The sequence below is a fragment of the Ovis aries genome, chromosome 7 (assembly GCF_016772045.2).
Source record: "Ovis aries strain OAR_USU_Benz2616 breed Rambouillet chromosome 7, ARS-UI_Ramb_v3.0, whole genome shotgun sequence".
NCBI lineage: Eukaryota > Metazoa > Chordata > Mammalia > Artiodactyla > Bovidae > Ovis > Ovis aries.
Genome location: NC_056060.1, coordinates 52,534,266 through 52,561,605, shown reverse-complemented (window position 1 = coordinate 52,561,605; position 27,340 = coordinate 52,534,266). Strand labels below are relative to the sequence as shown.

Below are 27,340 nucleotides of genomic sequence, written 5' to 3'. Positions count from 1 at the left end.
GCCCACAAAACAACTTATCAGGCACTGAAAGACTTTTGTTAGAAAAACTCAAATGTCTATATGACTATGCTTGTCAGCAGAAAAAGCCAAAGAAACCAGAAGTTATATAGCATCACTTTATTTGGACCTTCCCCATCTCAAGTAGGGGTACCTCACTGGGAAAACTGTTTCACCACCTCTTTCTGGGAGGCTAAATGCAAGAGTCTGAGAAACATGGTGTTTGGCTTTCTAGCCTCTGTGTAAGAGATAAGCCCACTGAAATGAAGGGGAAAGGATGCTGAGTGGCTGGCCCCATGTATATCACACTACTTACCACAGCTGGGTGGGGGTTATCTGCTACTATTAATCCCAAAAGACTGTCAGAGGGACTTCCCTAGTGGTCCAGTGGCTGAGACTCCGAGCTCCCTATGCAGGGGGCCCAGGTTCGATCCCTGGTCTGGGAACTAGATCCTGCATGCCACAACTAAGACCCACGGCAGTCAAACAAACAAATAAATATTTTTTAAAAAGAGGTTGTCAGAGTAAATTTGGTATAAATTACACTACTTTCTTAGTTTATTAAACTTTAATGACCAAATTCTGTACATGGAGCCAGGACTATCTCTTACTCAAAGACATTTAAATTTGGAAGAAGAGCTAAAACTCACTGACAAGTTGGAGAGAGAGGTATAATGACCTAAATTTTGGTATACTAACACGCTCATACAGTGTGACTCAGTGGCTCTCCAGTATATACTGGTTAAATTACAGTTCTCTCACCATCTTCTATCCCATCTCCATTCATTTTTCTCTTTGTTTCTGTTTCTAATTTAAAATAATCACCTCTTTTTGCTGCCATAGGAAACCTATCTTACTTATAACCAACAGCAGAGGGCTGCCTATTCCAAGGCTAGTCTGTGAGTTTTAGAAAATGACATAGCTGCAATGTTTTTCTTGAAAACATAAAAAGAATGAGGGGGTGATTTTTCTAAGCCCTCTTTTACTTTTATGATAGATCAGAAAATAAAAGGCAAATGATAGTGATGAAATGGAAATCTCTACCAGAATACAAGCGATTTTTGTCTTCCCCACAGACTATGAGCTTCTCACAAAACAGGAGGACACAGCTTTTTTTCCTGTGTACCTGGTGCCTACCATACTACACAATACAGAACAGACTGCTAAAAAGTGTCTGTTAAATGAATAACCCAAATTACACTGGAAGAAGTGGAAGATGACACTTTATCATCATGTCTCTTATCTTCCAATCTCACTCTTCCTCAGTGAGGAAAAAGGGAACAGAGAGAGCAGGAGGGAAATCTGAGTCATGAGACTGACAACCAGGACACCCAACATGCCAACAGAGTGGGCCCCACACCATGAAAGTACCCAGAAGTACAAATCCTTCAGCCAGTTTAGGAAAACCTCATTTCAAAGGGTGGAGTTTCTGGCCCTGAGTACCAATTGCTGACTGACCACCCACCAACTGGCATAATTTGATTTATCTCAGTTGGGAAGAAGAATGATGTGAGAAGCAAATAACTGAAAACACAGATCTGTACCAAGAAGGGGGAGGGATGGAGGGAGGGAGGAACAGAATGAATGACACCTCTGGCAAGATGATATCTAGGATCAGTTGGTTCTGCTGGAAGAAAGTGAGATGAGAAACTTGGACTAGCAGAACCTACCTCTAAGTAGTAACAAGGAAAGGAAAAGAAAGTCCAAGGCCAGTCTGCCAGTCTGAGATTATCCGCCTTGAACAGTTTGTTGTAGCAAGCAGGGAGATAGGTCTGATAAGAAGAAAGCTATCATAGTTTCAACACTGCATTAGTTTCTTCTGATCCCCTCTACAGAACAATAATGGGACATTAGCTAGATTATTATCTTCAGCCATAACATACTGACAGTCTTTCCTTAGGACTGCCAAGAGGCCACCATTTGTCCACCACTTGTTTCTCCTCTGGTAGCAATAACTAAGACATTCAGTTCTAATTGCATCACATGCTGCTGCTGCTAAGTCACTTCAGTCGTGTCCGACTCTGTGTGACCCCATAGACGGCAGCCCACCAGGCTCCCTTGTCCCTGGGATTCTCCAGGCAAGAACACGGGAGTGGGTTGCCATTTCCTTCTCCAATGCATGAAAGTGAAAAGTGAAAGTGAAGTCACTCAGTCATGTCTGACTCTTAGCGACCCCATGGACTGCAGCCTACCAGGCTCCTCCATCCATGGGATTTTCCAGGCAAGAGTACTGGAGTGGGGGGCCATTGCCTTCTCCATTGCATCACATTCTCAAAACACTCTGAGATAACTTGCTTGCATCAACAAGTTGCCCACTGCTTATAAACCAGACACTTTCAAGAGAAACATAAAGATACTTTGTAGAGACTGAAGATACCAAGTTACCAAGAGAAAGCACTATTACAACACTTAGAACAATCTAAGTAATTAATCTAAAGTAGGCTGAAAGATTTACAGTTAATTGGGTCTAATCCTGATAACAGGTACATGTGACAGCTTATTCAATCGGCAAGAATGCTCTTATTTTCTTGTGAGCAAAATTTAACCAGTCACTGTTAGACTAGACATTCTTTTCATTTTCCACCATTCCCATTTTTGAGACAATCACCAATAACACAGGGAAGCCCCATCTCATTTAAAATCCAACTACTCTTTACAAATAGCTTGTTTTTAATAAGCACAAGGCATAACCATCATAAGTTATTTAGCTGATAAGAGACAGTTTTGCCTTCTCAAATCACAGAATTTTAAGATTGAACAGCTGTGGCAAGTCCTTTTAAATATTTATACTTTTTTGGCTTCATCTGTAAAATACCAATGAAGACCAGGGAAACATTGCATGAACTTTCCACACTTGACACTTGTTGCTAAATAGGAAGGGGGAAAAAAATCTATCTCCCTGCTTTCCCATCCCCATCTCCTCTAAGAGGGTTTAAAAGAATATCAAAAGAAAAAGAAAAGAAAAGAAAAAAAACCTAATGACACTTCTCTTGGAAACCTTCAGGTCAAAGTCCATAAAGTTAAGCCCAAAGGGCTTCTCTTTGCCAGAATCGTCTAATCAACAGCCGGGATGCTAAGCTCCAGGGAAATGCGCCCCACCCCCTCCCGGAGCTCACGCATTCTCGGCTGAGGGTGGCAGGAAGGGCCAGGCGAGGTGCTGCGCGTGCCCCCGCGCTCTCAAGCCGAGGGCTGCCTAGTCCCGCTCCTCATCACTTCCTGAAGGAAACTGACAAGGAAGGCGGCGGTTCTAGGGAAGAGAGGAGTGTGGAGTCCACAGGCTCGCGAAGAAAATGCGGCTTCCTAAAGCAACGCCCCCGCCCACAAGCCTGTGCGAGCCGGGCAGTCTCGAGGGGTCCCCCCAGCGCCCGGCGCGCTCCCGGGTCTCGCGGAGAGGGAGGAGGGCGCTGACAGCCGCCCCTCCGGCCGCCGCCCCCTCCTCCAGTCCCGCTGATGGGCAGCGCGATGGGAAGCCCGCCCGGAGTCCCGCGTGCCCCTCACCTCGTCCTCCGGGAGCCCGAACACCTCCACCGCGCAAGTTGCCATTTCCGAAAGGTTCCGGCAAACCGGACGCGCTCGCTCCCACCCAGAGTGGGAACTGTAGTGAGGAGGAGGAGGCGGAGGAGAGGGAGGAGGCGGAGGAGAGGGAGGAAGAGGGGGCGGTCCTCGTCAGTCCGCACAGCGCCCCCAGCGGCCGACCAGCGCTAGTGATACGAGGAAGCGGGGCGGGGAGGGCCTGCGGCGCCTCGGCGGCGGCGCGCGTGAAAACGCTCCGGGCCGGGGAACCGCGAGCGGTGGGGGAGCGTGCTCGCTGGGGCTGGCGTGGGAGGAGTGGGGGCGTGCCTTCCGGCTCCCTACCAGGAGGATGAGGCCAGACCTCGCCGCCTCGGAGATCTAGGCAGACCCCAGGCATTTCGCCAAGCGGGCAGTGGCGCCCGGAGGACGTCAGCCCTTCCCCAGGGAAGCAAAGCTGCGGCTCTCCTCAGCAACACTTCTCGCTGAGATCCGCCTCACTCTCTCCATAAGCTAGGAATGAGACCTGTATTTTGTCGGTTGAGGCTGCGGATTCCAAAAGCAGCCGGACCTTGGGACCCATGTGCAAAGCCCAGCCTGCGCATGGCGGCAAATGGGGACGCTAGAAGGGATCGCATTAGTCTTGATGCGACTCAGGATCCAGATCAGACTCAGGACCTGAAATTCACTCCCTGTGACTTGTGAACACTGTACCAATTAATATTTCTTGTCATGTGGTCTGCCAATAATGTCCAACCTTCAGGCTTAACCCTGTAAATCTGCTTAGCTAAGTAAGCTTTGATCTGCAGCACCGCTGGAAGGTAGCAAAAAAGGGAGAAAATAAACTAGGACCTCCTATACTATGGAATAATCATGCTTATTTTACAGCCATATCTGATGGGTTTTATACTTCTACAGTCACAGGATGGTCCTCACCAAATAAACCACCCCAAAGGGGATGGGGAAAACGATAAGTGCTCACTGTCTAAGTTAGGATTAATACCTTGTCCTTTTCCTCAGTTCAATTCAGTCGCTCAGTCGTGTCCAGCTCTTTGCAACTCCATGGACTGCGGCAGACCAGGCCTCCAGGTCCATCACCAACTCCCAGAGTTTACTCAAACTCATGTCCATTGAGTCAGTGATGCCATCCAACCATCTCATCCTCTTTCTCCCCCTTCTCCCACCTTCAATCTTTCCCAGCATCAGGGTCTTTTCAAATGAGTCCTTTTCCTACAGTTGCAGAAATTTGCAAAACTCTGGAATCTCAAAATCTAATTTAAATTTTCCTTAAGGAATTCAGAATAAACAATTAAAGTGCGGAAAGAATATTAATAAGACATTAATAATAAGCCCATATTAATAGTTTGTTATATAAGATTTTGTTGGACTTTATGTTTGGCAGGACCCCTTTAGTTTGTATTATGTATCAAAATTCCATCAATACATCATTCAGATTTTATCATCTGCATTAGGGAGAAAGAGTGGCAATTAACATAGTGCAAAATTCCAAAATGGTCAGGAATTTTTGGCTTAACTAAATTTAAAAAGCTATAATAGTATTAATTTCTGTTTTATAAATTGTCACATATTTGTGGTTTTAGTATGTTAGGAGTAAAATAATCTGACTATTCTCTATGCCCTTTGATTTTGGAAATAACTTTCCCTAATCTCTTCTTGATACACATTTATATATTTTAAGTAGAACATTCATGTGATTTCAGGTCTTGGTTTCAGACAGATATAGAAATAGCTTCCATCGTCCTACTAAAATTTAATGAATGGACGAGAAGAATACATACAACCTAAGACTGTTAATAAAATCAACCAGAATTCCCAGTGATTTATAAAGTAAAGCATCAGCTCATATAGCTAATAGCAGTAGTGAAGATAATCCCCCCAACCACTGATTTGACTCATGATTTCTTATTCTTTCTGTCTGGATCCAAAATCATAATGAAAAATTAAGCAGGCAATTTACTGACATATGATAAACTAGAGTAGTTATTATTTCCCAGTGAAAAGGTAGGAGAAGCCCTATATAGCTGGTACCTGGAATGATCATGAAGTTCAAATAGAGGCGGTAGTATTAGCACTGGTCCAATAACCAGTGCTACGGTCAAGAAAGCTGTTTGAAATGAGAAGCCCCTCTTCAGCTGGATATACATCTCAACTTCATGGTACTCTCATGCAGACTTTTTGCCCACCTAGCCTGCCTTCAATTAAGTTCATGTTGATTTGACTTGAATAACTTTGTGTACAACCCTGGCCAAGAGGCATGTAGGAAGAATGTGATATTGTGCATAATAATTTGTCCCAAGCCTCACACCCCTGCTAGGGATTGCCCCCAAGTGAAAGGCTAGGCAATTCTAGCAACCTCCAGTGGCATCACCATGCTATTTCTTGTTCATGAACCTATCCTCCCTTCAAATCTCTTTTTACATGAGTCTCCAAACTGATAAAGGAGCAGTAAATGAATGAAAAATAAATAAACCTTATCAAGACTTCCTAGTAGTTTGTGTACCAATGACTCTATCTGTGCCTATGATGTTAATTGTAAGGCAGAAGTTGCAGTTGATTTTATTTTTTTAATATGAGTCTTTGGGATAAAAAAAATTCTGGTGTTAAATAACTGATCTAACAAGGGTAACAAAATGAAAGGTACTTTAATGTTGGTTATTAGTTCCATAAGGAATACAACAAAAGTCTTGTTTGAAAGTTCTCCTTAAATTCTCTTATAATATCTGCTGGTTGCCTCTCTTCTAACACTAGATATTTAAGATCTTCAGAGTTCATTTTTTCTTTCTCTTCTTCCACTCTAAACTCCCTTTACCTCATCCCTTGCCATTGTCATTGCCATGACATTTGGCTGTTAGTAACCCTAACTAGTAGGATTTAAAGATAGATGTTCTATTGTTCCCTTATATGGAAGTCAAGTTGTTCAGTCGCTAAGTCTTGTCCAACTCTTTTGTGACCCCATGGACTGTAGCCCACCAGGCTCCTCTGTCCATGGGCTTTCCCAGGTGAGAATATTGGAGTGGGTTGCCATTTCCTTCTCCAGGGGATCTTCTTGACCTAGGGATTGAACCCACATCTCCTGCTTTGGCAGGTGGATTCTTTACCATTGAGCCACCATTGAAGCCCTTGGTGGCAAATATGGCTGTTTTACTCCACGAAAGCATCAGAAATCCAGGTACTTTATAGCTAGCGTCTTTGCCATTTGTAAGTGTGGTCCTTACCCTCATAGTGCAGAAAGAGGCAAAAGCTCTAACCATTCCATCTATGTTTTAGGCCACAAGACAGAGGAAGGAATGAAAACTGGAGTTCAGAACTCATGTTCTACTTTTCAGAAAGGCTAACAAAACCTTCTACATAAACTCAGAGAGAAGATCTGAGGCACATGGATGTATCTAAATACAGGGCAGGAAGAGACTTTTTTTCTTTTTTCCTGGGAAGCCTTGTTGAGCTTCTCTTGCTAGGGAGGGATGGATTAGGAACAGAATTAACAGTCTTTGCCCTAGCACCCTCCAGCCTCCATGGAGAAACCAGCACGCTCATCTGTCTCTGGTATTCAGGCTGTACAACTTTAGGTTCAAAGATGAAAAGCCCTTCAGGTCCTCCGACCTCTTTTATCTGCCCCTGGCCCTTCCACATCATTCTGTGGCTGCAGAGACGAGGGGCCTGTCTCCAGCCTATCCTGTGCATCACTCCTACAGTACTGTGGCTGTTCCACTCTGGAATAAGCTGGGGATCCTGGGCACTTCTGTAAAGCTTTCCACTTAAGATGGTAGCCAAGACACAGGTCACCTCTACTTTTGGATTCCAGGAATCTAGCTTTGAATGGAATATGCAAGCATGGGAAGGGAGTTTTCAGAGACAGTCATTATGTCCAGTATGGTCCAACAACACTTTCTGCAACAAAGGAAATCTTTTATATCTACATTGCCAACGTGGTTCAGTTCAGTTCAGTTCAGTTCAGTTCATTTCAGTCGCTTGGTCATGTCCGACTCTTTGCGACCCCATGAATTGCAGCATGCCAGGCCTCCCTATCCATCACCAACTCCTGGAGTTCACTCAAACTCACGTCCATCAAGTCAGTGATGCCATCCGGCCATCTCATCCTCTGTCGTCCCCTTCTGCTCCTACCCCCAATCCCTCCCAACATCAGAGTCTTTTCCAATGAGTCAACTCTTCGCATGAGGTGGCCAAAGTACTGGAGTTTCAGCTTTAGCATCATTCTAGCTACTAGCTTATATGGCTATTCAGCACTTGAAATGTGGCAACTTTTAATTACTTAAATAGTCGTTTGTGGTTAGTGACTACTATATTAAGCAACACAGGAACTTTGTCTAACATGTCCAAATTTGTAGAAACGTTTTAAACTAAATTTTGAGTACATACCAAAGATTATAAAAATAGGTACAGTATAAAAATAAAAGTCAATTGAATACTAATATGCTCATCACCCACTGTAAGAAAAAGAACATTACCAGAAACTTGTTTCACCTCTTTCATGTCTTCCTATTACATTGCCTTTTCTCCACTCACCAAAAGATAACTACTATTCTGAATTCTATGCTTATCATTTTCTTGTTTTTTTTTTAGTTTTTTATCTAATGTATGTATTACTAAATAATACCCTGTTCATTTTTGCTTCTTTACATAAATGCAATCATAAAGCAACCAGAATTCTTTTACTTACCATTCCATTTGTGAGATGGATTCACATTGATGTGTTTGTGGTAAATTTATTTTCACTGCTGTGTAATATTTCGTTGGCTGACTCTATCTCAATTATTCTTCTGTTATTGGACATTGGCGTGATTTCAGGTTTTCTGGTTTTGTCTTGAATTTATAAAACCTTTTATTATATGATTTAGCTGTTTCGAATGTTTACAGTATGATGTTTAGATAAATTACAGTGGTGTCTCTGAAATTTAATAATGGTTCAAAATTTGTATCACTCAAGGTAAATGAAGTACCAGTGATATTACTAATCTTTTCCCAAAGGTACATTACATTCAAAGGCAAAAATGTCAGTTTGCAATTATGGTGCTAAATGTCTGATCCCATTATACTTTCTTTTTTTAATGAAGTAAATCCTAAAAGTTTCCCCATTGAAACCCAAATACAGCAGAGTGCTTCTTGCTTTAAGTTTCTCTTCCATGCCATGTTAAGGAGTTTGGGCTTTTCACTTCAGTGAGAGGCAATGCATCCCTTTTTCCCCCCTTTATTTTTTTTTAATGATTATTTCCCTATTGCTTTGTCTATTATTAACAATGCTGTCTTGTTTAGAAAGTCTTTTTATGGGACATCTTGTTATGCCAGGAAGTAATGAAAGCAATGTGGGGACATGTCAAAAAGACATAGGAGCCAACTTGAAGAGGTTTCCACAGGCCAAATATGGACTAACTTGAGCACCAAAATAAACTGATAGCAACAGATTATAATCCAGTAACTAAATCCAGTACTGTGAGTCCACACGAATGTAAATTATAATAGATGATTAAATTCTAAGTTTGGCAAGTAAGATTTTTATAGAATTCAATGTGTCTTTCCACAAAATACATATTAATTATATAAGGGAAAAAGTTAAAATACACCAGTGTAATTAAGTGATCAAAGTGAACATCAGCATTAGAATGAAACAGAAATCTTACAATCTGATAGGAAGCAATGAGAAGTACAGAGCATAGCTTCAATGCTATTCCTGCCCAATCTGAATCTAATCATGAGTAAACATCTTACAAATCCAGCTTAAGGCACATATTATAAAGTAATTGCCCTGTAATCTTCACAAAGGTCCATCTAGTCAAGGCTATGGTTTTTCCAGTGGTCATGTATGGATGTGAGAGTTGGACTGTGAAGAAAGCTGAGCGCCGAAGAATTGATGCTTTTGAACTGTGGTGTTGGAGAAGATCCTTCAGAGTCCCTTGGACTGCAAGGAGATCCAGCCAGTCCATTCTAAAGGAGATCAGTCTTGGATGTTCATTGGAAGGACTGATGCTAAAGCTGAAACTCCAGTACTTTGGCCACCTCATGCGAAGAGTTGACTCCTTGGAAAAGACTCTGATACTGGGAGGGATTAGGGGCAGGAGAAGGGGACGACAGAGGATGAGATGGCTGGATGGCATCACCGACTCGATAGACATGAGTTTGGGTGGACTCCGGGGAGCTGGTGATGGACAGGGAGGCCTGGTGTGCTGCAATTCATGGGGTTGCAAAGAGTTGGACACAACTGAGCGACTAAACTGAACTGAATCTTCAGAAGTGTCAAGGACATAGATGTTAAAGAAATTTGAGGAACTATTCCAGAATGATAGAGATGAAAGCAGTTGTGTTAATTGGGGTTCTCCAAAGAAAGAGAACCAATAGGATATGTGTGTGTGTGTATTTATATACACAAAAACACTCTCTAAGTTAATACGTAAAACTAACAATCACAGAGACATAACAAATAGGCAACTCATGATTCTGAATTCTATCGCTAGGAAAGATGTTATTTGGACATTGGCTGAAACATGAGTATATCTGAGGATTAAATGGTAATAATCTATGAATGTTAATTGCCAGATTATGATGTTTGTACTGTGGTGATCTAGAGGAAAATGATCATGTTCATAAAAAGTACACACTAAGGTATTAGGTGATGGGACAGCAAACTGACAAAGTACTCTCAAATGGTACAAGAAAAAAAAATGTCTTTATACTTCCAACCTTTCTGTAAGTTTGAGATTGCTTCAAAATTTTTTTTAAAGAAATGAAATTGTGCTGGTTAAAAGTAAACAAATGTCTCCAATGAACGGAACCAAGTCACCCTGGAGAAAGGGCTGATTCTAGGACCAGGGCAGGGAATATACAAGATGAGCTGAGAGCATCTTTTAGTGCCAGAAAGTAAAGAAGTGCTTGAAAAATTCAAACCCACAGTTATGGGGTATGTCAAAATCTCTCAGTGGCCAAAGCTGGAACAATTTGAGCAACAAAATTAACTAGTATTAGATTATAACCCAAAGTATAAAATAAATACACGAGTCTGTTTTGATATAAATAAATGATTCAGTAAATAAATGAGTGAGAACAGACAAATGTTTATGTGAAATTCAAAATAGTTTATGCAGTCACTCCACCCTCAAGCAAAGGGAGCATGACTTACCACTGCTACTGTGTAGGATGAGCCTAGTAACTTTCTCCCAAAAGTTTGAGGAAAGTTACAGTGAAGAAACATGATCAATAGTGATAAGTGATAAGTGATGTTGATAGTGTGTACCCTTAATATGGGCTTCCTAAGAGGCACATTGGTAAAGAATCTGCCTGCTAATGTAGGAGACACAGGAGACGTGGGTTCGATCCCTGGGTTGGGAAGATCCCCTGCAGTGGGAAATGGCAACCCACTTCAAAATTCTTGGCTAGAAAATTCCATGGACAGAGGAGGCTGGCGGGCTACAGTCAATGGAGTCGCAAAGAGTCAGATGTGACTGCATGTAACACACACACCCCCTTGATATAATGGGATGGAGGCAGCACTTTACCTCTGTGAGGCCCGAAACTGTAACCCCAGGCTAGTCATGAGAAAAACATCAAATTCCAATAGACAATCTACAAAGTACCTGATAAGTACTTCTCAAAACAGCCAAAGTCCATCAGAAACAAGGAAAGTCACAGCTGTAAGGAACCTAAAGAGACAGGATGACTAAATGTAATAGTGTAATATGGTATCCTAAATAGGATCCTGGAACAAAAAAAAAAAGAACAGTAGGTAAGAACAAAGAAAACCTAAAGAAAGTATGACTTTTAGTTCACAATTACGTTAAAGGGAAAATCCTTTCTTCCTTTCTATGTAAGGAAATCCAGTCCCTCCCTGTTCCATTTCTCCCCTGTGTATCTCTTTGACATTTACAGAGAACATGTCACTTCTGACACTGCGGTTCACCAAACATGTCGTGGTTGATGACCCCCTCCTTGGGCTTGACTAATTTGCTAGAGCAGCTCACAGAACTCAGGGCAACATTATGTTAACCAGTTTATTATTGGAGATGATCAAGGATACAGATGAATAGCCAGATGAAGAGAGGTCTGGAAGGGTCCCAAGCACAGGAGCTTCCTGTGGAGTTGGGACCCCTCCCAGCACAGACCCCTCCCCTCACAAACCTGGAAGTTCTTCAAACCCCATGCTTTTGGAATTTTATGGAGGCTTCACCACGGAGGCATTGCTGCTGCTGTTGTTCAGTTACTAAGTCGTATCGGACTCTTTGTGACCCCATGGACTGCAGCACATCAGGCTCCTCTATCCTTCGTTCTCTCCTGGAGTTTGCTCAAGTTCATGTTCATTGAATTGGTGATGGTATCATTAACTCCATATTCAGCCATTCTCTCTTCTCCCAGCCCTCATCCAGGAGCCCACACAGAGTTGGATCATTAGAACAAAAGATACTCCTCTCTCTCTCTCTCTCTCTCTTTAGTCGCTAAGTTGTGTCCAATTCTTGTGACCCCATGGACTGTAGCCTGCCAGGCTCCTCTGTCCATAGGATTCTCCAGGTAAGAATACTGGAGTGGGTTGCCATTTCCTTCTCCAAAAGATACTCTTATTACCATATTTCCTATTAGGAAATCACAAGGGTTTCAGGAGCTTTGTGTCAGAAACAGAGATCAACGATCAATAATAGAACAAGAGATGTTCCTAGTGTTCTTATCACTTACAAAATAACATGAGTTTTAGGAGCTCTGTGCTGGGAACTGTGGGCAGAAATGTATTTTCTATTTTCCTTGAATAGATTTGTTAATTAATTATAACAAATATACTAAATATACTAACGTAAGATGGTAATAACAAGAGAAACTGACTATAGCATGGATAGGAACTCTCTGTACTGTCTTCACGGTTTTTCTGTAAATCTGAATAGTTCTAAAAACTAAAGTTTAAAGAATAATTAAATCTTAATGTCCTTCAAAAAGTTTTACAGTTTTCTCCACTATGGTCTTGCATATATTTTGCCACATTTATTCCAACATACTTTATGTTTTTCTTGCTTTTGTAAATGTAGTGTCTTTTTATATTATTATTATACACCCTAATAATTTATTGATGGTGTACAGAAATGAACTTAGTTTTATGTATTTACTTTGGTATTCAACAACCTTCTTCAACTTCATTATATCTAAATTAAGTATTTTCACTTTCACATAGGCATTTATTAGCATCTTTGAAGGACAGTTTTGCTTACTTCTTTCCACTTCTCTCAACTTGCATTCCTTTTTCTTATCTTACTGTCCTGTCTAACAAATAGACTGGTGATAATAGGCGTAATTGTCTTATTCCTGGCTTTAAAGAGAATGATACTTGCTTCAGGGTTTTGGGTTTTGTTTTCATTTGGGGTTTATCTTTTTTTCCTAGCCTTTATTTGGTTAAGGAGCTCACTTCTATTCCTAGTTCACTAAGATTATTGATCATAAATGAACATTGGATTTTACTGAACAACATATTCTGTATCTTCCTTGTATCTTTTGAGAGCATCTTTTGTGTGTGTGTGTGTGTGTGTGTGTGTGTGTGTGTGTGTGTGTGACTTCCATGATGGCTCAGATGGTAAAGAATCTGCCTGTTATGTAGGAGACCTGGGTTCAATCCCTGGGTGGGGAAGATCCCCTGGAGGAGAGCATGGCAACTCACTCTAGCATTCTTGCCTAGAAAATCCCATGGACAAAGGAGATTGGCAGGCTACAGTTCACGGGGTTGCAAAGAGTCAGACACGACTAAGTGACTAGCAGTTTCTATTTTCTTTTCATCTTCTACTGTGGTAAATTTTGGTTCGGTTCAGTTCAGTTCAGTTGCTCAGTTGTGTCCAACTCTTTGCAACCCCATGAATTGCAGCAACTCCCGGAGTTCACTCAAGCTCACGTCCATCGAGTTGGTGATGCCATCCAGCCATCTCATCCTCTGTCGTACCCTTCTCCTCCTGCCCCCAATCCCTCCCAGCCTCAGAATCTTTTCCAATGAGTCAACTCTTCGCACCAGGTGGCCAAAGTACTGGAGTTTCAGCTTCAGCATCATTCCTTCCAATGAACACCCAGGATTGATCTCCTTTAGAACGGACTGGTTGGATCTCCTTGCAGTCCAAGGGGCTCTCAAGAGTCTTCTCTGACACCACAGTTCAAAAGCATCAATTCTTCAGCACTCAGCTTTCTTCACAGTCCAACTCTCACATCCATACATGACTACTGGAAAAACCATAGCTTTGACTAGACGGACCTTTGTTGGCAAAGTAATGTCTCTGCTTTTGAATATGCCATCTAGCAAAGACATAGTCATTCCAGATTTCTCCCATCTTTTCAAAGTTTTAACTCAATCAAATAACTATTTTTCTTTTCTCCTCATTTTCTCATGAGTGGAATCTCAGTATGAGGAGCTTCCGTGAGGCCATGGCCACGCAGGAGGGGGTCCGGTTCTTTTCACGCCATCCCTCTGTATTGTAATTCTAGCTGCTGTCTGGTCACCCATCATTCGCGGCTCTTGTCCCAGCTCTCGGGGCTCTTCTGGTTTACTGGCCCTCTTGCAGTCACTCTCCACCCTCTTTTAGGATGTGGAAACTTCTGCGTGCTATCCTCTACTACTTTAGAGAAACAAATCTTGGCAGCTGGACTCCAGCATATTTTCAGATCACATGCTATCATCGTTTCTGCTACAGCTATTGTTTGCTGCCAGGCTGTACTCCCCAAGGAGAACTGCCTGGGGGACCATCCTACAGAGGTCCTGACAGGAAGTGGGGCACACACTTCCTCTCAGTCTCCACCATTACTAGGAAATTCTATCCTTGCCTCCACAGATAGCTCAGCAGCGAGGATGCAAGCCAGGGAAAGGGTCCTTTCTCAGAGACACTCTATATCTCGTTTTTATCACCAACTTTCTCTTCAGGTTAGGAAAACTGGCTCTTTTATCACCATTTTTTTCCTACCAATATCGGGCACTAATGGTATTACTTCCAGCGATTGGTACTCAAATTCCATGCTTTCGAGACTCAAAAAACCTTTTTTTCTCAGCCTATTTTTTTTTCTACTAAGAGATTCAAAGCTCTATTTTGAAACTTATAAACTGAATATTGACTCATCTTTTTTCTTTTCATTTCTGTAGTAACAGCCCTCCCCTGGGGGCAGTAAATACTGAAAGAACTTCTCACTGCTGCCTGGGTTGGGGGAGGGAGGGGGAGGCAGGATATTCCAGGAACAACAAGTAATTATCAACAATAACATTTCAAAATAATACTGTGCACAGCTTCCACACCCTTAGCTCTTTCCTAAGCTTCACACATGTGCTTCTCACCAGCTAACTCTAGCTGAATATCTTTAAACACTCTTACATTTATTAGATACAAAGCTGAACTCGCCATTGCCCTATATTCTCTGCGTCTGGAAATGGCATTACCATCTATCCAGCATCAAAGGCTAGAAACTTCTGGGTATCCTCAAATTCTTACCCCCTGCCACTTTTCCTACCACCAATTTGTTAGTTACTAGAACTCTTCTGTCTCCAATCTCATTTTAATATGTTGTCTTATCAGTTTTCATGGCTCATGTCAGTGTACCAACCATTCTCCGCCTGTTGGCTGAGACGGGTAGGTAACTCTTCATCCTTCTGGAGCCACCTTTGTCTTCAGAGACAAAGATTTGTACGCAGGTAGTTTATTTGGGGTCATGCTCCCAAGGACAAACTGTGCAGGTCCCTATCCAGCTATAGAAACTGGCAAATGCTACAAACCAGGGTACTTTTTTTTTCCCTAGAAAGCCAGAAAAAAACATTGACCGGCATACTTCTGAACCATAGAGAGCATGAGTGAGGGCCAAAGAAGTGTCAAATAGATAAGCAGGTAAAACCAATGCACTGGTTTTTGAGTTACTGAGGTTGATCATTATTATTGGTTGACCTGGGGCTCAGTCTCACTAAGGTCCCCTGAAGAGCCCTCAGTTCAGTTCAGTTCAGTCGCTCAGTCGTGTCTGACTCTTTGCGACGCCATGAATCGCAGCACGCCAGGCCTCCCTGTCCATCACCAACTCCCGGAGTTCACTCAGACTCATGTCCATCGAGTCTGTGATGCCATCCAGCCATTTCATCCTCGGTCGTCCCCTTCTCTTCCTGCCCCCAATCCCTCCCAGCATCAGAGTCTTTTCCAATGAGTCAACTCTTCTCATGAAGTGTCCAAAGTACTGGAGCTTCAGCTTTAGCATCATTCCTTCCAAAGAGAGCCATAGAGCCATGTAAAATATACTTAAGAATTTCTTTTTCCTTGGCTGTGCTGCCCTACTTACAGGATCTTCCCAACTAGGGATTGAGCCTGGGTCCCCTGCAGTAGAAGCACAAAGTCCTAACCACCAAGGAATTCCCATAACTCAGAATTATCTTCCCAAGAAAGGAGTTTTTATCCACTGGCTTTCATTCCCCACTGGACAGGGGTTATCTTGCAGGGTGTCACCTCTCCTACTTTTCCAGATTTGCTTGCATGTAGGATGGCTGAGTAGGCCCCAGGTGACACCTTGAGCAGGAGTGGCAATGAAGCCCAGGTGCAGAACAAGCTCCCATGCTCAGGGAGCATGACCCTGCTAAACAACCAAAGGGCATTACTGCCCAATGGCGTCACCAGCCAGCTGGTTGCTGCACAGGACTGAAGTAAACACTAGTTGAGAGGACATGAGGGAATGTGCAAAAGAAATCTGCTACAAGGCTTAGTAGGATAAGCTGCAGTGCCCACTGCGGTAACTGGGCTCAGGGTCGTAATTAATATTCATCATCTCTCTTCACCCAGCCTAATTTCCCCCACGCTTGGCCGGCACTTCAGCAAGTCTGGGTTGTTGCCTGGTGGTGACTCAGGTTTTTATTCCCGAGGGCCATGAACCATCAGTTGTGTTAACCTTATCAGGCCAAGGTTGATATAACAGACTGCTTACAGTTATCATTGGACATGCAAGTACTAAGATATGCTGCAGTAAAGTCCCTGAGTTCTATACATATTCTTTCTTGGAGAACCCCAAACCAGCTCTTCATGACAATCAGAGTTGACCCCTCCACCATGCCCTATATGATCGCTTTTGTATCTGTCTACTAGCATGACAGGCACTGTGTCTATCAGATCGAGTCCCTTAAATCTATTTCTCACTTACACTGTATAATCATAAGGGATTTGATTTAGGTCATACCTGAATGGTCTAGTGGTTTTCCCTACTTTCTTCAATTTCAGTCTGAATTTGGCAATAAGGAGTTGGTGATCTGAGCCACAGTCAGCTCCTGCTCTTGTTTTTGCTGACTGTATACAGCTTCTCCATCTTTGGCTGCAAAGAACAGAATCAATCTGATTTTGGTGTTGACCATCTGGTGATGTCCATGTGTAGAGTCTTCTCTTGTGTTGTTGGAAGAGGGTGTTTGCTATGACCAGTGCGTTCTCTTGGCAAAACTCTATTAGCCTTTGCCCTGCTTCATTCCATACTCCAAGGCCAAATTTGCCTGTTACTCCAGGTGTTTCTTGACTTCCTACTTTTGCATTCCAGTCCCCTATGAAAAGGACATCTTTTTTGAGTGTTAGTTCTAAAAGGTCTTGTAGGTCTTCATAGAACTGTTCAATTTCAGCTTCTTCAGCGTTGCTGGTTGGGGCATAGACTTGGATTACTGTGATATTGAATGGTATGCCTTGGAAACGAACAGAGATCATTCTGTTATTTTTGATATTGCATCCAAGTACTACATTTTGGACTCTTGTTGACTATGATGGCTACTCCATTTCTTCTAAGGGATTCCTGCCCACAGCAGTAGATATAATGGTCATCTGAGTTAAATTCACCCATTCCAGTCCATTTTAGTCCTAGAATGTCGACGTTCACTCTTGCCATCTCCTGTTTGACCATTTCCAATTTGGCTTGATTCATGGACCTGACATTCCACGTTCCTATGTAATATCGCTCTTAACAGCATCGGACCTTGCTTCTATCACCAAACTGGGTATTGTATTTGCTTTGGCTCCATCCCTTCATTCTTTCTGGAGTTATTTCTCCACTGATCTCCTATATCTGAGGTTATTGATATTTCTCCCAGAAATCTTGATTCCAGCTTTTGCTTCTTCCAGCCCAGTGTTTCTCGTTATGTTCTCTGCATAGAAATTAAATAAGCAGGGTGACAGTATACAGTCTTGACATACTCCTTTTTCTATTTGGAACCAGTCTATTGTTCCATGTCCAGTTCTAACTGTTGCTTCCTGACCTACATACAGGTTTGTCAAAAGGCAGGTCAGCTGGTCTGGTATTCCCATCTCTTTCAGAATTTTCCACAGTTTATTGTGATCCACACAGTCAAAGGCTTTGGCATAGTCAATAAAGCAGAAATAGATGTTTTTCTGGAACTCTCTTGCTTTTTCCATGATCCAATGGATGTTGGTAATTTGATCTCTGGTTCCTCTGCCTTTTCTAAAACCAGCTTGAACATAAGGAAGTTCATGGATCACGTATTGCTGAAGCCTGGCTTGGAGAATTTTGAGCATTCCTTTGGTAGCATGTGAGATGAGTGCATTTGTGCAGTAGTTTGAGCATTCTTTGGCGTTGCCTTTCTTTGGCATTGGAATGAAAACTGACCTTTTCCAGTCCTGTGGCCACTGCTGAGTTTTCCATATTTGCTGGCATATCGAGTGCAGCACTTTCACAGCATCATCTTTCAGGATTTGAAATAGCTCAACTGGAATTCCATCATCTCCGCTAGCTTTGTTCATAGTGATGCTTTCTAAGGCCCACTTGACTTCACATTCTAGGATGTCTGGCTCTAGGTGAATGATCATACCATCGTGATTATCTTGGTTGTGAAGATCTTTTTTGTACAGTTCTTCTGTGTATTCTTGCCACCTCTTCTTAATATCTTCTGCTTCTGTGAGGTCCATACCATTTCTGTCCTTTATCGAGCACATGTCTGCATGAAATGTTCTCTTGGTACCTCTAATTTTCTTGAAGAGATCTCTAGTCTTTCCCATTCTGTTGTTTTCCTCTATTTCTTCGCATTAATCACTGAGGAAGGCTTTCTTATCTCTCCTTGCTATGCTAAAGCTGAAACTCCAGTACTTTGGCCACCTCATGCGAAGAGTTGACTCTTTGGAAAAGACTCTGATGCTGGGACGGATTGGGGTCAGGAGGAGAAGGGGACGACAGAGGATGAGATGGATGGATGGCATCACTGACTCAATGGATGTGAGTTTGAGTGAACTCCGGGAGATGGTGACGGACATGGAGGCCTGGTGTGCTGCAATTCATGGGGTCACAAACAGTCGGACATGACTGAGCGACTGAACTGAACTGAACTGATCTCCTGTAGCATACTGGGCACCTACTGACCTGGGGAGTTCCTCTTTCAGTATCCTATCATTTTGTCTTTTCATATGGTTCATAGGGTTTTCAAGGGAAGAATACTGAAGTGGTTTGCCATTCCCTTCTCCAGTGGACCACATTCTGTCAGACCTCTCCACCATGACCCACCCTTTTTGGGTGGCCCCACACAGTGTGGCTTATTTTCATTGAGTTAGACAAGGCTGTGGTCCATGTGATCAGAGTGGCTAGTTTTCTGTGATTATAGTTTCAGTGTGTCTGCCCTCTTGCAACACCTACCGTCTTACTTGGGTTTCTCTTTCCTTGGACGTGGGGTATCTCTTTATGGCTGCTCCAGCAAAGCACAACTGCTGCTCCTTACCTTGGACGAGGTCACCCCTCTTGACCTTGAACAAGGAGTAGCTCCTCTCAGCCCTCTTACGCCTGCCTGATAGACAGAGTGCCTGATGAACTATGGATGGAGGTTTGTGACATTGTACAGGAGACAGGGATCAAAATCATCCCTAAGGAAAAGAAATGCAAGAAAGAAAAATGGCTGTCTGAGGAGGCCTTACAAATAGCTGTGAAAAGAAGAGAAGTGAAAAGCAAAGGATAAAAGGAAAGATATAAGCGTCTGAATGCAGAGTTCTGAAGAATAGGAAGGAGAGATTTCTGACTTTTGCCATTCTGTAACGCTGCTCCTTCTCCTCCTTCCCTCAATAACGTTAACATTACCTCCATATAAACCCAAGAAGACAAGTTGGAAAATAATTAGAAGTTCAACATTCTATTTAAAAAGTGAAGACTATGCTATAGGTAATGCATGGTGGTGTGCGTGTTTATGTGCAAATGTGTGTAATTTTATCTTCTCTCTCTTCATGCCACATTTCTAAGGCAAAGAAGTTATTTCTGAGTTACACATGGCCTGAAATGTCAAAACCATTGAGAAAATTCTCATTTCATTCCACTTTAATTATTAAGAGATGGTGAATCATAACATGAATGGCTTGAGGGGTTTGTAAGAAACCACTTATAAATTAAGCTAAAGGTCTTATCTACCTGCACAAACTTGTTTATCTTTCAATAAAGATAGAGTGCAGATAAATAATAATTTACAAGCAAGTTATTAAATAAATTTGTTGCATCTGAATTCTTCCTCCTCCTTATTTTTGAGGCCAAATATAAAGTCACTTCTTCTAAGGAGATATTTTTGAGATTAAAACGATATGCCTGTCTAGTGAAAGTACAAAAACAACCTGGCATCTCTTATTAGAAATACATATAGAATCACAGAATTTTAGAGCAAGAGGGCATGTCCCTTTTTGTATGTGGCTAGCAGATGTTGAAGGACAAAAGTAGTGTTTATTGCAGAATAAATACAGAAATACTGACTTTAAAAATAATGTTCTTTTGCCACATTGAGCTTTTTGGATCAGTTTTATGTATAGAAACATTTTCCCTCTTATTCCTAAAATCACCCACGTAAGCTAAAATTTATTATCATCTCCCTCATGCTTTTTCTCTTTATAATTCATCTATGGATCACTCCAATATTTTTTTGAATAATTCATTTGATATTTCTCAATTTGTTTTACCCTTGTGTTATTTCTGGATTTTCTCCACTATTTATACATTTTTTTCCTCACAGTTAAATTTTTGTCCTCTGTTGAAATATTTCCCTTGAACATATTCCTGAAAGGAAGCTTGTCAGAATAAAGGAGATCTGGATGATACAAATGAATGTACTTGGGAAACAGAAAGGGACTCATAGACTTAGAGAACAGAACTCAAGTTTGCTCTGGGGGAAGGGATAGTTAAGGACTTTGGGAGGGTCATGTGCACACTGCTATATTTAAAATGGATAACCACAAAAAACCTATTGCATAGCACATGGAACTCTGCTCAGATATTATGAGCCTGAATGAGAGGGGGTCTGGGGGAGAATGGATACATGTGTATGTATGGCTGAGTCCCTTCACCGTTCACCTGAAACCATCACAACATTGCTAATCGGCTCTACCCCAACACAAAATGTCTTTGGTGTTAAAAAGTAATAATAAAATGTAATTTTAAAAAAGAAAGAGATCTGAATGAGTATATGTTTTGCCGAGGACTGCTTTGATGCCCAGTTCTAGGAGGCACCATTCTCATGAGATGCAGAAAAGGTGATCCTCTCTGGAGTCCTGCAACAGGACAGCCCTGCTGCTGTTGCATAGCGCCAGTGCCAGAAAGGCTGCTCCATTTATCAGCGCCTATTTCCCCATACCAGGGCTTCCCTGGTGGCTCAGTTGTTAAGCGTCTACCTCCAATGCAGGAGACCCGGGTTCAATCCCTGGGTCGGGAAGATCCCCTGGAGAAGGAAATGGCAACCCACTCCAGGATTCTTGCCTGGAGAATCCCATGGACTGAGGAGCCTGGTGGGCTGCAGTCCACGGGGTCACAAAGAGTCAGACACGACTGAGTGACTTTACTTACTTACTTATTTCCCCATACCACCTTTAGTATTTTTTTTGCTTTTGCTACATTATTAGGTATAAAGAAACAGTTATTTTAACTTGTATTATTTACTTACTAAAATATGAATATTTTCCTGGCTTGCTCTTTATGTTTCTTTTTGTAACAAGCTGTTAGTTATTACCCTTTAAAATGAATTAACCCATGAAGAATGTTCTGACTAGAACCTGGTATACAGTAAGTTCTGAATAAATGCTATTTATTCTCATGATTAGTACTGTTAAAATATTATTTTTGTTTCTGTTACTATGATCATCTTTGGACCTAAAATAGGGGCATTTAGCCCATGGATTTATTACCAAATTCCTGCTTTCTTTCTCTTCCTTCCCTCCTTCTTTCTTTCCTTCCTTTTTTTCTTTCTCTATTTTTAATAGACTATTTTTTAGAACAGTTTTAGGGTCACAGCAAAACTGAACAGAATGTAGAGATTCTTAAATATTCCTTGTCCTGACACAGGCATAGCCTTCCCTATGATCAACATTCCCCATGAGACAAATGCATTTATTACAACTGACAAATATAGGTTGATGCATCATTATCAGCCAAAGTCCATAGTTAACATTAGAGCTCACTCTTGGTGTTACACCTTCAAAGAATTTAGACAAATGTACAGTGACATATATCTACCATTAGAGTATCATACAAAGTAGCTTTTCTGCCTTAAAAATCCTCTGTGTCCTGCTTATTCATCCCTCCCTCATCACAACCTCTATCAACCATTGATTTTTTTACTGTCTCCATGAAGTCAAGTGAAAGTCGTTCAATCACGTCTGACTCTTTGCAACCCCATGGACTATACAGTCAATGGAATTCTCCAGGCCAGAATACTGGAGTGGGTAGGGTAGCCTTTCTCTTCTCCAGAGGATCCTCTCAACCTAGGGATTGAACCCAGGTCTACCGCATTGCAGGCAGATTCTTTACCAGCTGAGCTACAGGGGAAACATATAGTTCTGCCTTTTCCAGAAAGCGATATACTTGGAATCATACAGTATGCAGCCTTTTCCTATTAGCTTCCTTCACTTACTAATATGCATTTAAGTTTCCTCCAAGTCTTTACATGGCTTGATAACTCATTTCCTTTTAGGACCAATAATATTTCATTGTCTGTATGTGTTAGTTGCTCAGTCATGTCCAGCTCTTTGAGATCTCATGGACTGTAGCCTGCCAGGCTTCTCTGTCCATGGGATTCTCCAGGCAAGAATACTGGAGTGGGTTGCCATTCCTTCTCTGGGTGACATATACCTTAGTTTACCTATCCATTCACTTACTGAAGGACATCTTGGTTGATTCCAAGTTCTGGCAGTTGTGAATAACGCTGCTATAAACATCCTCATGCAGGTTTTTTCATGAACATAAGGTTTCAATTCCTTTGGGTAGATACTGAGGAACACAACTGCTGGATCTAATCATAGGAGTATATTTTGTTTTGTAAGAAAATGCCAACTGTTTTCCAAATCACTGCACTATATTACTTAGCAGTCCCACCAGCAATGAGTGAGGATTCCTGTTTTCCACATCCTCCTCGGCATCAGCTGTGTCAGTGTTCTGGATTTTGGCCATTCTAATATGTATAAAAGGTATGTGTATATATAGTAGGATCACATTTTGATTTTCTTTTTCCTGATAGCATATGTGTGTGAACAGTAGGTGTTTTATGCTACCTTGTGTGTGAAGCACAAGTCTGGTGCAAGAGATTATGCAGAATGTTTCTTTATTTATTTATTTTTTTTCCTACTGAGTCACCTTTTCATCCAGGTCTCCCTTAGGTGGACATCTAGGACTTTCTTTCTTCTCCCATGGGCCTTCTACTCCTTCGCTTAGGGTCCTGGCCTTTTTCTCCTTCCTGCCTGTGTCCTAGAGGCTGGAGTCAGACCCCTGAGGTCTTGTGTGTCCCCTGGAGCAGTGGTGTCTGTTCAGGGTTTTCACATCTTGGGAGAAGGTTTCACTCCTTCAGGTTCTGGAGAGTGAAGCATCTATGTGACAAAGTTTTTGTTTGCAGATGGTGAGCACGTCTTACAGCCAATCTTTGGTACAAAGCCTTACCAAGGGTTTCTTTCCATTTTGATGTGTGAGGGCTTCCCTGGTGCCTCAGTGGTAAAGAACCTGCCTGCAATGCAAGAGACGAAGGTTTGATCCCCTGGAGAAGGAATTGGCACCCACTCCAGCAAGAAGCCTGAAGAATTCCATGGACAGAGGAGCCTGGCGGGCTATAGTCCATGGGGTTACAAAGAGTTTGACACATGACTTAGCGTTCAGAAGAGGAGGTGTTAAATGGAAATGGGGCTATGAAGAAGGGAAAAAAAAAGGAAGAGTCAAATCCAGCCACTTATGTAAAACTTTGAATTGTTTAGTTCTATTTGTACATTTTCTGTATCATTAACCTTTATTCACACTTATTAAATTTTTAAAAATACATTTTTGCTTTATATTTCAAAAGATACTGCTTTTCCACTACAGATAGTTTCTGGAATTCTTACCATTTATTTTTCCTGTAAGTGGTTTCCTATTTTCTATAGAGGTTTCCATCGATATTTTAATTATAGTATATTAAATCTATGACTAAATTAGAAAGAATATTATGTTCCATACTATATTAATCATTTATACCCCAGAAGATGACATGTCATTCCACTCAAACCTACCTTTATTGTAACGCTTTTTAATTAGATCTAGTTGGGACTTAGACTAATTTCATAAATGTCTTAGCACCTTAGCATGGCTAATACATATTGGATTATTTAAGAAGGTTGATAACAAACTAAGAAAGAAAATCAAAATAACATACCGATGGAAAGTTATAAAAGATATCAAAAAAATAAGTCTGAATAATGATGCTAATAATCCTAATTAGCTTTACTGGATCAAAAATTGCCTTGTCCTTTGGTAACTCCATTCTGTCAGGTGAGTGGCTCATGGCGATCCTTCCCTCAGTCAGGTGTTAGTGCCCCACGCAACTTGTTCCATTTGGGTGACATCAACTCATTTCTAAGCTAAACTGTTTTGTCGTTCAAACCTCCCTAAGTTAGGGTTGCCATATCAAACACAGGACAGTTAAGTTTGCATTTCAGGTAAGCAACTAATATGTTATTCTAGTATAAGTATTTCTAAGTATTGCATTCTCATTGTTTATCTGAAATACAAATTTTAACTGGAGATCTATTTCTATATCTATACCTATACCCATCTACAACTATATGAGCATGGGTGTATTTCTAGTATTTTCCTAAATCTGACAGACCTACCGTTTACCCAAGGTATAACCAACTAGTTTTATTTTCTGGTCTGAGTGACACACCTAGTTCACAATTAATGTGCTGGCTAATAGAGACGAAGTTTTTGAGACCAGCAGAGTAATAGCAAATACATCTTTTAAAGCATTCAGTGGTCTGCAGTCCACACTTTCTAGGATATAAAAAATCAGACCAGAAGGCTCAAGTCTCCACCTTCAAATCAATTACACACTTTTATTGAACTGATCATGCCAATTCAGCTATCCTAAGAAGCCTAAGCCTTAGTTATATCTGCCTAAGAATTCACTCCTTCCCTAGTCCCTGCTAATTCTCTCAGAATCTTCCTTGCATACACCTTCCTGCTTTGTCTGAGGTCTCCAATACTGGCTCAAGCTCACTCATGGACATGTGCCTTCTGTGTGCCTACCCAGTGCATCCTCCAGGCAGGCTGCAGCCTGTCTGTGGCTTCCTGCCTCCCTCCCTCTTCACAGCACTCTGGCACTCCTTCCAGCCACAGTCTTGTTCTTCTATCACCCCACATGATCTTGAAGAACTCTGCTGCTCACTGCAGACTGACTGGGAGGGGGGTGAGAAGCCCCTGAAGCTGGCCTTGGTGTTCTCCTGTTGAACATAAAGAATTTCACAGAAGAAACATCAGACCAGGCCCCTGCTACCAAGGTAGGTCAAGGGAGAAACAAGTCCACTCTGTAATCATGTCCGAACTACAAAACTGACGACCCAAACATGCCCTAACCTGCCTCACAGGACTGGCTGCTGCTTGTTTACCAATTAAGGCTTTACCTTGATGCTAGTCCTCCTTCCTTCCAGATAAGATTCATTAAGATCCCTGGTCACAGAGTTACCCTTGCTTCCCTACAGCCATTTCTAACCCAAAGCAAGCTCTAAGCTCTCCTTAAAATAAAATGAACTAACTTGAGCCCAAATCCTATAGTAAGCCTTTTCAAGCCTACTGAGACCTGAGTGACATGTCATGGGATGTTGTCTCCTCCTATGCGGGTACAATAAACCCAACCATTCAACTGCAGGGGTACTCCGGATGCACTTTGACTGGAGGGCAGTGACAACTCCCAGCAACTCGTGACTCAGTATCAATAGTCTTCAAGGCCACTCCCAGGAGGGAGCAGAAGTGGCAGGCATTTTGCCAAACTTCCAGCTGTACTGTGCTTCCTGCTGCTGCTGCTAAGTCGCTTCAGTCATGTCTAACTCTGTGCGACCCCCTAGACAGCAGCCCACTAGGCTCCCCCGTCCCTGGGATTCTCCAGGCAAGAACACTGGAGTGGGTTGCCATTTCCTTTTCCAGGGCATGAAAGTGAAAAGTGAAGTTGCTCAGTCATGTCCAACTCTTCGTGAAGTTGCTCAGTCATGTCCAACTCTTCGTGACCCCATGGACTCCGCCCATGGGATTTTCCAGGCAAGAGTACTGGAGTGGGGTGCCATCGCCTTCTCCGGTACTGTGTTCCCTACAGGTGCTCTTATCTCTGGATCCTGCCTCACCAGTCGAAGCTTACAGCAGGGCTCTAGGAGAGGCTTACAGGGTCTGCCCACTTGTCAGAGGTCAGCTTTCCATTCCTCTCACTGAGAACCACCTGGCTATTGAGGGTTAGCCTCATGTGGCTATTGGGATAAAAACCCCTCCTCTGCTGGTTTCACTATAATTGGGTGGGACCAATAAGTCCAGAAGAACTAGGCCCTCTGGACCATTAACCATCTAACTGAAGGACTGTGATTTTACAGCTCTGTCCTCACATCTTAGAACAACAACCTTTTTCTTGGCAGAAGAACCCACTTCTCTGTCAGTGATCAAAGAGCAAGAAGAATGTTAGGCTCAGCATATAATCCACTCAAAGTTGGTACAGGAATATCTATACTATTATTAAAGTTCAAGAGAAAAGAGTCCCCATCTAGAATATGAAGCTGAAATAAGCAGCTTTAAATACCCATCAAAGTCTAGAACTTTCACTACACATGTATTATAAAGAAACTTTAAAAATTGTCCTTCTAAACCTAGCAGCATTTGTTGAATTCTATTTTGTAGAATTACTGTGGGCTACTAATCCCCTCCCCCCAATCTAAGAACATGGATTCTAAAAAATTAAAACAAGCTAGTGAATAAAACAAAAAAGAAACAGATTCTCTAATACAGAGAATAAACTAGTGTTTACCAGTGAGGCAAGGGAAGGGTGGAGGGGCAAGGTAGGGGGTAGGGTTATTATGGGATTATATGAAATCATGTGTGTGTAAAATTTGAAAATTTAAAGCACTGAAGAATTTAAAAGATGCCTTCATTCAATAAAAATGTTACAACTCAGTAAAACTATATGTGTGTGTGTATGTATATTTAAATATCATTGATTTAAAGTAATTCTTTGTTTCCTCCCTTCCTCTTTTTGTCAGGAATGTGAAGGGGAATTCATCTCATCAATGAGTTTGCACAGGGCTAGACTGTCAAAGAGCTGATTTCTTCATATTACATAAAGCATACAACTTGTGCATCTAAAAAGCAACTTAAACTCATAGATAATGCATTGTTTTCTTTGTTAGTTCTTTCTATTATACACATTCTTCCAGAATAAGGAGACAGAGGCTCTATTCACCATTAGGTTCAACTGTCAGAAATGATGAAACATCCTTCCTTATCCCCAGGAAGGGTGTGAACTGAACAGTGGACCCTGAAAGTTAGGCTTTTGGTTTTGTCCATTCAGATGCTACAGCGCATCCTAGCTCAGAAGAGGAAAACAGCATGGTTTTGTACC

The 27,340-nt window shown here is 41.9% G+C and overlaps 1 protein-coding gene across 2 annotated transcripts in view; it reads right to left on the bottom strand.

The window, feature by feature from the left end:
• The window catches only part of NEDD4 (NEDD4 E3 ubiquitin protein ligase), a 143,507-nt gene extending 139,908 nt beyond the window's left edge, over window positions 1–3,599 (bottom strand). For both annotated transcript variants that reach the window (XM_027971804.2, XM_027971806.2), the window contains exon 1: window positions 3,496–3,599. In XM_027971804.2, coding sequence (XP_027827605.2) covers window positions 3,496–3,540 — 45 coding nt within the window. In that variant the 5' untranslated portion in view covers window positions 3,541–3,599. The remainder of the gene's footprint in view (window positions 1–3,495) is intronic.
• Between the last annotated feature and the right edge of the window lie 23,741 nt (window positions 3,600–27,340).